The sequence below is a fragment of the Sinocyclocheilus grahami genome, unplaced genomic scaffold, assembly GCF_001515645.1.
Source record: "Sinocyclocheilus grahami isolate Dianchi unplaced genomic scaffold, SAMN03320097.WGS_v1.1 scaffold745.1, whole genome shotgun sequence".
Lineage (NCBI taxonomy): Eukaryota > Metazoa > Chordata > Actinopteri > Cypriniformes > Cyprinidae > Sinocyclocheilus > Sinocyclocheilus grahami.
In genome coordinates, this window is record NW_015505924.1 from 575232 (window position 1) to 588600 (window position 13369).

The 13369-nt window shown below is 38.5% G+C and overlaps 1 protein-coding gene across 1 annotated transcript in view; it reads left to right on the forward strand.

Annotated features, from left to right (window-relative positions):
- LOC107560828 (bone morphogenetic protein receptor type-1B-like) overlaps positions 1–12962 on the forward strand; it is a 98249-nt gene extending 85287 nt beyond the window's left edge. Inside the window, exons 5-11 of the mRNA XM_016245096.1 lie at positions 4110–4269; positions 4401–4503; positions 7163–7265; positions 8189–8279; positions 8375–8513; positions 9735–9927; positions 12781–12962. Coding sequence (XP_016100582.1) covers positions 4110–4269; positions 4401–4503; positions 7163–7265; positions 8189–8279; positions 8375–8513; positions 9735–9927; positions 12781–12962 — 971 coding nt within the window. The remainder of the gene's footprint in view (positions 1–4109; positions 4270–4400; positions 4504–7162; positions 7266–8188; positions 8280–8374; positions 8514–9734; positions 9928–12780) is intronic.
- The last annotated feature ends 407 nt before the right edge of the window (positions 12963–13369 follow it).

Below are 13369 nucleotides of genomic sequence, written 5' to 3' on the forward strand. Positions count from 1 at the left end.
GTGTGTGTGTGTGCGTGTGCGTGTGTGTGTGTGTGTGTGTGTGTGTGTGTGAGTGTGAGTGTGTGAGTGTGAGTGTGAGTGTGAGGTGTGTGTGTGGTGTGTGTGTGCGTGAGTTAGATGGTTGTAAGGCTGTGTGTGTGTAATAATAGCCGCTTGTATTGACGCCGCACACGCTCAGATGACGGAGCGCAGACAGCTGCAGATCCTGGCACTGCATGAAACACACACACACACACACAGGTGCGGTTTATCCGGGTCCCTGCGGCCCTGTGTGTGTGGGATAGACGGGCCCCGGCTCTCTGTGTGTCTAAACATGGTGTGGAAAGCTGCTGCTGTCACATGTTTTGTTCGGGGACGACTCTCTCGCTCCTGATTTGCCTTCGTTCAGATTTATCTCGCTTCACGACCAGTTCATAAACCGTATGATTTACTGCCTCATATGTTTACTGTAGTTATGAGGAATTCAGTTAGTCAGTAGAGTACAGTAAGATTTCCACTTTACTACAGATATCAATATATCTCAACAAATGTACTGAATGCTTGTGCATGAGTTATGATTTATTCTACAGTTTTGTTTAAATGATCACTTGTTTTTGATTCATTTATTTGTGAATGTGTTATAGTTGAATTCAGATATGACTGTAGTTTCTATTGATATTTAATTTTTTTTATTTTATATTTTCCATTTTTTCATTTTAGTTGTAATTACTTTAGGATCAAGTGAAACTAAATGTTGCCTTGGCAACTAGCTGATTATTCACTTTATAATTAAAGTTTGTTATTATACATTTTACTTTATTTCAATTAATGTAAATTTGATTTAAAGTAACAAAAACTTTTTGAATGGTTTTAGTTTTTATTTTAGTTTCAGTTAATCATAAGAAGCCTGTTGTGAACACAGTGTAAAAGTAAAAACAAATAAATAAAAGAATCCTTTGAGAAAGTTTATTTATTTATTTGTTTGTTTATTGATTTATAGCTGTGGCTCTGCATGTTAGAAAACAAATATATTAATATGAAAATGTATTTATTTTTTGTTTTGTTTATTTATTTAATTCCAAAACAGCAAGATTTCTTTATAGCTTCTTTTGGTCGTACACTTGATTTATTGGCATGTATGTCTTTAAATATTTTCATTCATTTTCTTTCACTTTTAGCTATTTTAGTAGATCAAAACGAAATAAGAAATGTTGCTTTGGAAACTTTCGGGTTTTATATATATATATATAGTCTCTATAATTGGTTTTGGTGTTATAAGTATTTATATTGTATATGTACGTTGTTGCAGGTGTGTTTTTTTATTTTAATATAAAATTGATATTATATGATTCCATATTTATATACTATAAATATTTTGATATTTATTATAGCCAGTTCTTGTTTGACTGTAAGTTGTTCTGGAGTCGTTTGACTGCTGAGAGCCTGTAAAGGTCAAACCAGATTTGGGCTGTAAGCGTAGGCAGATTTGTGGATCGTAAAGTTGCTTGTATGTTTGATTATTGAACATTAGATGTGTTGAGATATTTCTGCTGTGTTTTGAGCTCAGAGAGCCGTGTGTGTGCTGATGGATGAAGAGTCTGACTCCTGTGTGAACTCACTGAGCTCAGAGATCTGTGTGTGTGTGTCTGCTAGATTTACTCCCTACACCTGGAGAACTCAACAACTTGATCCCCCTCTCTCTCTCTCTCTCTCTCTCTCTCTCTCTCTCTGCTCTAGTCATTCACTGAGACATCAATGCATGTTTATTTATTGATTTATTAGACTCTAGAAATAAGCATCACACAATTCATAGGAGGCCTAAATCTATTTATTTTAAAATTTAAAATTTAAAGTTTATTTATTTTATATTTTTTTATTTAATTTAATTTTGTTTTGTTTATTTTTTATTGACTCCAAAACTCCTGTTTCTGCTGATCTCAGCCACTTACAGAAACTTATAAGTGTGTGTGTGTGTGAGAGAGAGAGATGGTTTCAGGTTTCTGTGTGACCTTGCCGGTTTATCGTCACTGATCTCCAGTGTTTGTTGCTTTAGTGTGATGGACTGAAGTGTTTCTGAATGTTCAATCGTGTGTGTGTGTGTGTGTGTGTGTGTGTGTGTGTGTGTGTGTGTGATTAACATCAGTGGCGCTGTTCTGTGTCTCAGTGAAGCTGAAGTTATGTTCATGTGAGGAGGTTTATATTGAGTTTGAGCTGTTTACTAAAGATCATCTCGACTCAGAGGAGTGTATTTATCTCAGGACGGTTTGTTTTTCAGTTTTAATGTGTTTATAAGCTTGATCAATTATTGTACATCCATATAGCCAAAGCACTTGTATATGATGCAGAACAACAGTAGCACAAAACAAGAAGAAATATATATGAAGTGTCAAAATAAAAATAAAGTTAGAAATATAGATTAAAAAAAGATAATTAGTTAAGGTAAAAAACCTTTTGTAAGTATTTTTAAAATACATTTTAAAATAAATATCTGTTGAAAAAATGTATAAATTAATCAATCAAAATAATAAATTAACTGCATAAATAAGGTGATATAATAATTATAAGAGCAGCAGTAAATTTGATGAAAAATGAAAGCAAAAACTTAGTTAATAATAAAAATGTATTATAAATGAATGAATGAATAAAGAAAGATTACCTGCTTAAACAAAGTGATGATAACTAACAAGAGCAGCAATGAATTTGATATTAACTGAAGGTAAAAACTTAATTAAAAGCACAAAAATAAATATTTGAATAAAAACGATAATGCTAATAATAAGAGCAGCAGATCTGTCAAACAGTTTTGTTTTCGTCTTAACAGTGACCTTTCATTGTTTTCAGTTTGGTTTGAAGATCTCCGCTCACTCTCAGGGTTAGACAGTTTTATCTGTTTATTATCATTTCTTTGAGATTTATGAGAGGAGAAGCATCTACTGACCGGAAAACAAGACTTTAAACATGAAGAAAGAACTGATGGAGTGGCATGAGAAAGAAAAAAAGATACAGAAAGACTAGATCTCTGTTAAAATATAGAGGAATCTATGGTATTTCGATGTAAATTCATCTGTTATTTCTTTTAATACTGATATAATATTTGTTTAAGGTGTTTAATCTGTCAAGAGGTTGAGATTGGCAGTTTATCTTCACATGAATGTACTGAATATATGTGGTATATGTGGAAATGCTTATATATCCAACTTTATACATTGAGCTGTGATAATATAGATGTATTTTGCACAGCAATAAGGCAGTTGAGATTTGATGCACAGTATGTATGGTTTATAAGAGGTCAGTTTTCTGTGTGCAGATCATCATCTGCTGTTGTGTGGTGCTTTTGCTGGTCTGTAGTTAAATGTGAATGCGATCGTGACTCGAGGGGCGAATCTTCAAAGCGTCTCTGCTCACGTTCGCTGCCGGCGACAAGAGTCTGTCTCAGTATTTCTGATAATCTTGTCAAGGCCGACAGCATCTGCGGCTTTATCTCCTTGGCAGCTGTGATATCAGAGCGGTATGAGCTGTTCTTCACACACACACACACACACACACACACAGGTTTGTTTTTGTGAAAAGTGGGGACTCTCCATAGGCGTAATGGTTTTTATACTGTACAGACCGTATATTCTATTGCCCTACACCAACCCTACCCCTAAACCTACCCCTCACAGGAGACTTTGTGCTATTTCAGATTTTCAATACACTCCATTCTGTGTGATTTATAAGCGTTTTGAAAAGTGGGGACATGGGGTAATGTCCTGAAAAGTCACCTTCTCCTTGTAATACCTGTCATACCTTTGTCATTATACACATTTATGTCCTCATTTGTCACAAAAACGCGCGCACACACACACACACACACACACACAGTGACTCACTGACATTAACACACACAAACACAAACACACACACACACACGTGCAGTGACTCACTGACATTGATCACGATGTGTGGCAGTGAGGTTGGTAACTGATGTGGTCTGATTCTGTAAAAACCATTTCAGCTTCGTTATGGAAAGATTGTGTTTAATTTCTGGAGAAGAACTACACTACCCATAATCCCATGTTCTGGCTGATTTATCTCCTTTAGGACTCTTGTATTTTGTAGTATTTTAACGTGAATCTGTGTTCTTGCAGCGAATGTGCTGGAAAGCTTGTTACAGAGGAATTCTGGGAAGTTGGCGGCAGGCGGCGGTAAGGAGAGCAGCGGCAGCGCCACACCGCTGATTCCAGAGAGGATGTTATTGTGTCACTGTTATCATCACTGTCCTGAAGACTCCACCAACAACACCTGCAGGTACACACACACACACTATTATTATTATTATAGATCTGGTTTTAGAGGTCATATAGTCTGTAGTTTTACCCAGTGCTCATCTTAACATTCTGATGATGATGATGATGATGATGATGATGATGATGATGCAGGACTGATGGTTACTGCTTCACTATGGTGGAGGAAGAAGAGGGCGGCTCTCCGTTGCTCACGTCCGGCTGTCTGGGGTTGGTGGGCTCAGAGTTTCAGTGCAGGGTGAGTTTCTTGTCTGTCTGATTGTCTGTCTCTCTGTCTGTGTCTGTCTGTCTCTGTCTGATTGTCTGACACTGTCTCGCTGTCTGTGTCTGTCTGTCTCTCTGTCTGTCGCACACACACACACACACACACACACAGTGACTCACTGACATTAACACACACAAACACAAACACACACACACACACGTGCAGTGACTCACTGACATTGATCACGATGTGTGGCAGTGAGGTTGGTAACTGATGTGGTCTGATTCTGTAAAAACCATTTCAGCTTCGTTATGGAAAGATTGTGTTTAATTTCTGGAGAAGAACTACACTACCCATAATCCCATGTTCTGGCTGATTTATCTCCTTTAGGACTCTTGTATTTTGTAGTATTTTAACGTGAATCTGTGTTCTTGCAGCGAATGTGCTGGAAAGCTTGTTACAGAGGAATTCTGGGAAGTTGGCGGCAGGCGGCGGTAAGGAGAGCAGCGGCAGCGCCACACCGCTGATTCCAGAGAGGATGTTATTGTGTCACTGTTATCATCACTGTCCTGAAGACTCCACCAACAACACCTGCAGGTACACACACACACACTATTATTATTATTATAGATCTGGTTTTAGAGGTCATATAGTCTGTAGTTTTACCCAGTGCTCATCTTAACATTCTGATGATGATGATGATGATGATGATGATGATGATGATGATGCAGGACTGATGGTTACTGCTTCACTATGGTGGAGGAAGAAGAGGGCGGCTCTCCGTTGCTCACGTCCGGCTGTCTGGGGTTGGTGGGCTCAGAGTTTCAGTGCAGGGTGAGTTTCTTGTCTGTCTGATTGTCTGTCTCTCTGTCTGTGTCTGTCTGTCTCTGTCTGATTGTCTGACACTGTCTCGCTGTCTGTGTCTGTCTGTCTCTCTGTCTGTCTCTCTGTCTGTCGGTCTCTGTCTGATTGTCTGTCTCTCTGTCTGACTCTGTCTGATTGTCTGACACTGTCTCGCTGTCTGTGTCTGTCTGTCTCTCTGTCTGTCTCTCTGTCTGTCGGTCTCTGTCACACACACACACACACACACACACAGTGACTCACTGACATTAACACACACAAACACAAACACACACACACACACGTGCAGTGACTCACTGACATTGATCACGATGTGTGGCAGTGAGGTTGGTAACTGATGTGGTCTGATTCTGTAAAAACCATTTCAGCTTCGTTATGGAAAGATTGTGTTTAATTTCTGGAGAAGAACTACACTACCCATAATCCCATGTTCTGGCTGATTTATCTCCTTTAGGACTCTTGTATTTTGTAGTATTTTAACGTGAATCTGTGTTCTTGCAGCGAATGTGCTGGAAAGCTTGTTACAGAGGAATTCTGGGAAGTTGGCGGCAGGCGGCGGTAAGGAGAGCAGCGGCAGCGCCACACCGCTGATTCCAGAGAGGATGTTATTGTGTCACTGTTATCATCACTGTCCTGAAGACTCCACCAACAACACCTGCAGGTACACACACACACACTATTATTATTATTATAGATCTGGTTTTAGAGGTCATATAGTCTGTAGTTTTACCCAGTGCTCATCTTAACATTCTGATGATGATGATGATGATGATGATGATGATGATGATGCAGGACTGATGGTTACTGCTTCACTATGGTGGAGGAAGAAGAGGGCGGCTCTCCGTTGCTCACGTCCGGCTGTCTGGGGTTGGTGGGCTCAGAGTTTCAGTGCAGGGTGAGTTTCTTGTCTGTCTGATTGTCTGTCTCTCTGTCTGTCTCTGTCTGATTGTCTGACACTGTCTCGCTGTCTGTGTCTGTCTGTCTCTCTGTCTGTCGGTCTCTGTCTGATTGTCTGTCTCTCTGTCTGTCTCTGTCTGATTGTCTGACACTGTCTCGCTGTCTGTGTCTGTCTGTCTCTCTGTCTGTCGGTCTCTGTCTGATTGTCTGTCTCTCTGTCTGACTCTGTCTGATTGTCTGACACTGTCTCGCTGTCTGTGTGTGTCTGTCTGTCTGTCTCTGTCTCTCTGTCTGTCTCTGTCTGATTATCTGTCTCTCTGTCTGTCTGTCTCTCTCTGTCTGATTGTCTGACACTGTCTCGCTGTCTGTGTCTGTCTGACTGACTGTCTGTCTGATTGTCTGTCTCTGTGTGTGTGTGTCTGTCTGTCTGTCTGTCTGACTGATTGTCTGTCTCTGTCTGTGTGTGTGTGTTTCTGTCTCTCTGTCTGTCTGTCTGTCTGTCTGTGTGTGTGTGTCTGTCTCTCTGTGTCTGTCTGACGGACTGTCTGTCTGATTGTCTGTCTCTGTGTGTGTGTGTCTGTCTGTCTGTCTGATTGTCTGTCTCTGTCTGTGTGTGTGTTTCTGTCTCTCTGTCTGTCTGTCTGTCTGTGTGTGTGTGTGTCTGTCTCTCTGTCTGTCTGTCTGTCTGTGTGTGTGTGTGTCTGTCTCTCTGTCTGTCTGTCTGTCTGTGTGTGTGTGTGTCTGTCTCTCTGTCTGTCTGTCTGTCTGTGTGTGTGTGTGTCTGTCTCTCTGTCTGTCTGTCTGTGTGAGTGTGTGTGTCTGTCTGTCTATCTGTCTGCCTGTCTCCGTCTGTCTGACTGACTGACTGTCTGTCTCTGTGTCTGTCTGTCTCTGTCTCTCTGTCTGATATGAACACCTGCTCTCTTCCCATCAGGACACTGGGAACGCTCGACTGAGGAGGATCCTGGAATGCTGCACAGATCAGGATTTCTGTAACCGAGACCTCCATCCGACACTGCCTCCACTCAAGAGACCCGGTGAGACGCAGCAGCATTCATAAAACCACAGCAAACATAACAACATCACACAGACGGCCCAACAATTACACGACACAACCAATCACACGCTTGACTGAGACTGAAATGTTTCTCATGATCTGAAAGCTTAAATTGAATTTTTAGACAAATATACATGATAAATTGCATGTATACATACACATTTCTCTGTAAAACAATTCTTCATGCTAAAATTACATGATCAGAATTCGTCACACACACACACAGTCTCTGACCTGATGGTTTCTGACAGGTTAAAGTGTTACAAACCGCAGCTTTTTGGCTGCAGGGGCTGCTGGGATTGCGCTGCAGCGGGCGTGTGTTCCCTACTGCTCTAATGAAAAGGACACGCCATCTCACGGGAGTGCTTCAGTTTCCTGATAGCTGTCCGTCTGTGACACCTCAGACCTCAGAGAGTGAGTGTGTGTGTGTGAGCGTGAGAGTGTGTACATGTGTGATGTGTGTGAGTGCGCATGAGTGTGTGCACATGTGTGTGTGTGTGCGTGCGTGTGTGTGTGTGTGTGTGTGTGTAAGGTTAGAGTCCCAACGAGCCGTGTCCTGCGTTGTGCTCTCACCGGTGTCGTCCGTCAGAAACTGGAGCGCAGCGCTGCAGGAAGATGATGATCGATTACGACTCAGTATCCCTGCTGAACACACACTGATCTGAGAACAGAACGACAGAACGAGAAACATGATTTTCCTCAAAATATTGTGCATTTGACTGTGAAAAACACGCTGCTATTGCTTTAAGACAGTAGTTTCAGCACATCACTCTCAGCACTAGAGCTAGTCATGATGAACTAGATAAACCTCAGATGAAGCTGTTGTGTGTTTCTATGCTCACACACACACACACACACACACACACACACTCGCACACGTGACTGAAGTGTTTCTTCTCTCAGATCAGGACAGCAGAATTCATCACATAGCTCTGTTCTCCTCAATGGGCGTCTGCTTCGTCTTGCTGGTTTTCGTCATATACTTCTACCGAAGGTACATCAGCATCCTCCTCATCCTCATCACTCTCAGCAGTCTTCTTTACAGGAATCAGTCACTTGAATTCATGTCCCGTGTTTGATGTGTGTCAGATATCAGCGTCAGGGGATGCAGGCGCGCTACAGCATGGGTCTGGAGCAGGATGAGAGCTTCATTCCCGCTGGAGAATCTCTGAAGGATCTGATCGAACAGTCTCAGAGCTCCGGCAGCGGATCAGGACTCCCTCTGCTGGTCAGACACTCACATCACCACATCAGTCCAGTCTTAACCTTCCACACAAACCAGGAAACTCCATTCTCTTTTACATAGCTCAATTTCAATTATTTTGATTCAGATGTGTTTAGTCTCTGTAACAGTGGAATCATTTAGAATTATAATGTTGGAATTATTATTTGATCATATCAATGATAATCAACAGAGGTCAGTTGCTTTAGACTAGTATTACTGTTAAGTTAGTTTTCAAATTTTTTAATCAGCTGTATAAAAATTATAATTTGAGAACAAAAAGACTGATTGTCCGTTTTTGATTATCTACAACTTTTATTATTATTATTATTATTATTATTATTATTATTATTATTATTATTATTATTATTATTATTATTATTATTATTATTATTATTATTATTATTATTATTATTATTATTATTATTATTATTATTATTATTATTATTATTATTATTATTATTATTATTATTATTATTAATATATTATATTTTAGTCAAACATAACATTTATAACAACATTATATGATTAAAAAATTAAACTGAAAAATACCAGTTTAATTTGTTCATAAATGTTTTTGTCTGCTGTAAAATATTTGACTAAAAATAATATAAATATACACACTTATAAAAAAAAATTAACTGACAACTATACAGAACTTTGAAAAATTAAAAAAAAAAAAAATCTATTTTTACTGTATTATACTGTCTATTTACTGTAATACTTAAGCCATGTTTTCCCATAATTTTTGTGTTTTCAGTTTAATTTATAAGTATAAATATATAGTTTTTATATAAATATATATGTTAGTATATATTTATTGTTTTTAGTAAAATATTTTACTGTATATTAAAAAACATTTATTAAAAGTCATACTTAAAATTGAATCTGAAGACACCTTGAACCATCCAAGATAAATTACTGATGGTAATGTTTCTGCTGAGGTTAAAGTAATCAGAAGATGCAGAAATCAGTTCAGGTCATAAAATGCCAGCTAACAGATACATTTTATTGGCTCACCAAAGTCAATTTTGACTCTCGTTTGGAGTGTTAATTTTGGACTCCTTATAGAACACCCACATACCACATGTGGAAGTGAAAGTGTGCAAGTAGCTGTAGTAGTAAATGTTTATACTCTTGCTGAATTTCCAAGTTTTGCTGATCTAGTAACACGTCACATCAGACGCTGCGGTTTGGTGTTAATGTATCCCATTATCTCCTCTGCAGGTGCAGCGAACCATCGCCAAACAGATCCAGATGGTGAAGCAGATCGGGAAGGGCCGTTACGGCGAGGTGTGGATGGGCCGCTGGAGGGGCGAACGGGTCGCCGTCAAGGTCTTCTTCACCACAGAAGAGGCCAGCTGGTTCAGAGAGACCGAGATCTACCAGACCGTCCTGATGAGACACGAGAACATCCTGGGTAAGGAAGCTCCTGATTAGTGGTAAACCGATTTTGGATTTTTCAATGCAAGCCGGCCATCGCTCACCGAGACCTGAAGAGCAAAAACATCCTGGTGAAGAAGAACGGCACCTGCTGCATCGCTGACCTCGGGCTCGCCGTCAAATTCATCAGGTACAGCAGCTAATGCATCTGTGGCCTTTATAACGTTATTACATTAGACTGATGTTAGACAGATAATTAGCCAAGCTTAATTTTAGATTTAATTTTAGGACATGTTACAGATTATGTAATGGACCATATCATTTTTCTTGTGATTTATGTGTTTTATTGATTTGTGTTTTGTGGGGGGGGGGAAACAATACACAGGCATTTGATTTTATTTATTTTTAGACAAACATTACAGTTATATAAACTGTATAAAATCTATAATTGCATGTTATGATGTTATTTTTATAAACGAATAAAGAAATTATACAAAAGTATTAACATTTTTATGTATATAAATATTAGCATATTTAGTGTTGAATTTTGTGAAATATAATTTTTTGAAACGTAAGATTTATATCTACCATTAGTATCACTTGTCAGCCAAAACACAAAAAAGTGAAATGATACAAAACTATAAAATGTAGAGTTTTATATTTATATATATATATATATATTTGACCATAACCACAACCACATAACCCACATCACACATCAGACTATGCATCAAATGGTTGGTTTAACAATTCAAATATAAGTGCTCCGCTGCTAGATTTGAGCTGTCAGGATCTGATTGTTTTCTGTAGTCCTCACAGCCTTTGTAGACTGCATTAGTGGCTGTCCACTTTTCCAGCACTCAGTTCCTTCGGGTGAAAAATGCATCGGTCAGTGTCGAGATTTTGGGTTATTTGGCTTTTCACAAAGTGCTTGTTTCAAAACAATGAAAGGATATACACTTGTATGTGTTTATTTTATTGCACTTCCTATATGCAATGTATTTAAAGTGTAAGTCATTTGTAATAATTGTATTTATTGATTTGACCCTATTCCCCAATCTCATAAAAAAAAAAGTACTAAGTAAAGAGTTGTGAAGCTGTGAACCAAACCAAACCAAACCAAACCAAACCAAACCAATAAAGCAAGCAGCTGTGGGATGAATCACAACATTACAAATGTTGATTTGAAGTAAAAAAAAAAAAAAAATAATAATAATAATATATAACTAAATAAATTAAATCAAAAATAAAAACTACAGTAAATAAAAATGTAAAAAAAATGGAGAAAAGGATACCAGACTGTGAAGTTAATGAATGTAATGAAGGATCGAAGTACAATCCCATGAAGCACTGCAAATGAGATAAAAATAGAGCAATATAAGAGTGTTGATATAAAGACTTTATTATGATATGTGAGTGGGTGGAGCTACAGCACTGTGTGGGCGGGATTAGCTTGTTTTGATTTCTGTGATTGGTGGGGATTTTTGCGCAGACTCATTAATAATGTAGTTGTTCTGCTGCTGAACCCAATTATTTTTCAGTAAGTTGAAATAATGTGGGTTGATGGCTTCAACAGAAGCGTATGCAAGCGATGAGTAATGTTGCAGCTCACAGCAGGTAACATGTCATCTTTCATACAGTGAAATAATAGCTAAACAGTTCAAATGTTGTGATATTATTGATCAGAGTATGTTGTGTGGTTACAATTTTTTTAAGTGTTTTATGTAGACACTTGTGTTTAGTAAACAAGATGACTAAAGCATACTGAAAATATACAGTAAAAATAGTGAGCTAGACTGTAAGAAAAAAACGTTTTATGAGAAAATTGTATTTTGAATTTTTTTGCTTTGAAAAAGTCACGTGTTACTTGCTGTTTGTTAGGTTTTATTATTATTTGTGGATCTCGCTAGCAATTTGAGTGCAAAAGGTTTGTATACCTAATTTGTTTTATTAAGTGTATTAGAAACCAGGGGCCTTGTTTATAAAATGTTGCGCAGAAACATCCTAAATTTGATCTTACAGTCATCTCTGAAATCAATGACTCGCAAATGATCTTGAACTTGCGTGCAACTGAATGGTTTCAGCTCTCTGCCTTGCAAACGAATCCTAATGAATGTCATTAACGTATAAAAGAGCACCAGTCATCGTCCAAATCCTTTCATTTAGAACAGCTAAGCACTTTTTCACATCAAAGGCATTTTTCCAAATATGAGCGTTGGTGTGGATTTAAATGCACGCACTTGAGATGTAACGGTATAGAAATGATCACGGTTATCAGTATCATCACGGTATTGTTAAAATATGCTGGAAATTTTCAGAAAGTACCGACACATAAATCGTTTCAAGTTTTGTAATTATAATCATCAAACAAAAAAAACAAAAACTTAAACAATAACATGACCAATGATGTCTGGGTTTTAAATGACAGCATGACTGAATCTAATAGCATGTACGAAATGTTCCAATAAAGCTTTGGAGAAGTTTCATAAAAAAGGTAAACCTGGAGCAGCAGAATTACAGCTGTCTACCGTAACCTCCTGCACAAAGCAGCGTTGTGATTAAAACACTACTTTATTAGGTATTACATAGAGCGAAGATGAAAACAAAATGCCATCAAATCTTTTCTGAAGACAGAACCTTCAGAGGTACATTCATTTAATTCATTCATTAATATATTCATTTGTATAATTCCCTTAGCGCTCTTTTAAAAATGCTCTTTTATCATGATTTATGGTCAAACCGGTAATCGTCCCATCCCTAGCACACACACTCTGTTCCGAGTATTTTATCAGCAGAAGTGTAAAGGTGATTCAGAGGAGAAAGTTATGAACAATGAATCACTCACAAAAGAATCATTGGCAGTAAACAGATGCTGTGTGTGGTCCTGCAGGGATCGTGGAGGAGTATCAGCTGCCGTATCACGACCTGGTGCCGACCGACCCGTCCTACGAGGACATGAGGGAGGTGGTGTGCGTCAAGAGACAGAGACCCTCGTTCCCCAACCGCTGGAGCAGCGATGAGGTACAGCCGCGCTCTACTAAACTGGCTCTGGTTCCTTGCTTAACTCTATGAAGCTTCTGAATCATATTTAATATGCAAATGTCCTGAAAATGTGACAGCTACGTTTATGTGTACTCCATGTGTTGTTGTGTGATTAATAGTTTAGAGTTGCAGTAAAAGCTCTTTTAGTGTAATTGTACAATCGTCCAGCTTCAGCTGGAGCTTCTCGTGTCAAATCTGGACTGATTTTGATCAAGTAAAGGTCAGAATAACTGCAGTAATATCTCCAGATGAACTCTTACTGGACTGAAGCAGCTCAGCTTTACTTGATTCTCCATCAATCATGTTTTAGAGTCTCAAATCTGATCCTCAGGATCTTTTGAGGAGCGTTTGTTTCCAGAAGCTTTACTTTCACTGTTCCTCAGCGGAGGAATGATCTTCACAAGCCTCCAGAACATCTCACATCTTCTGAGGAGCCT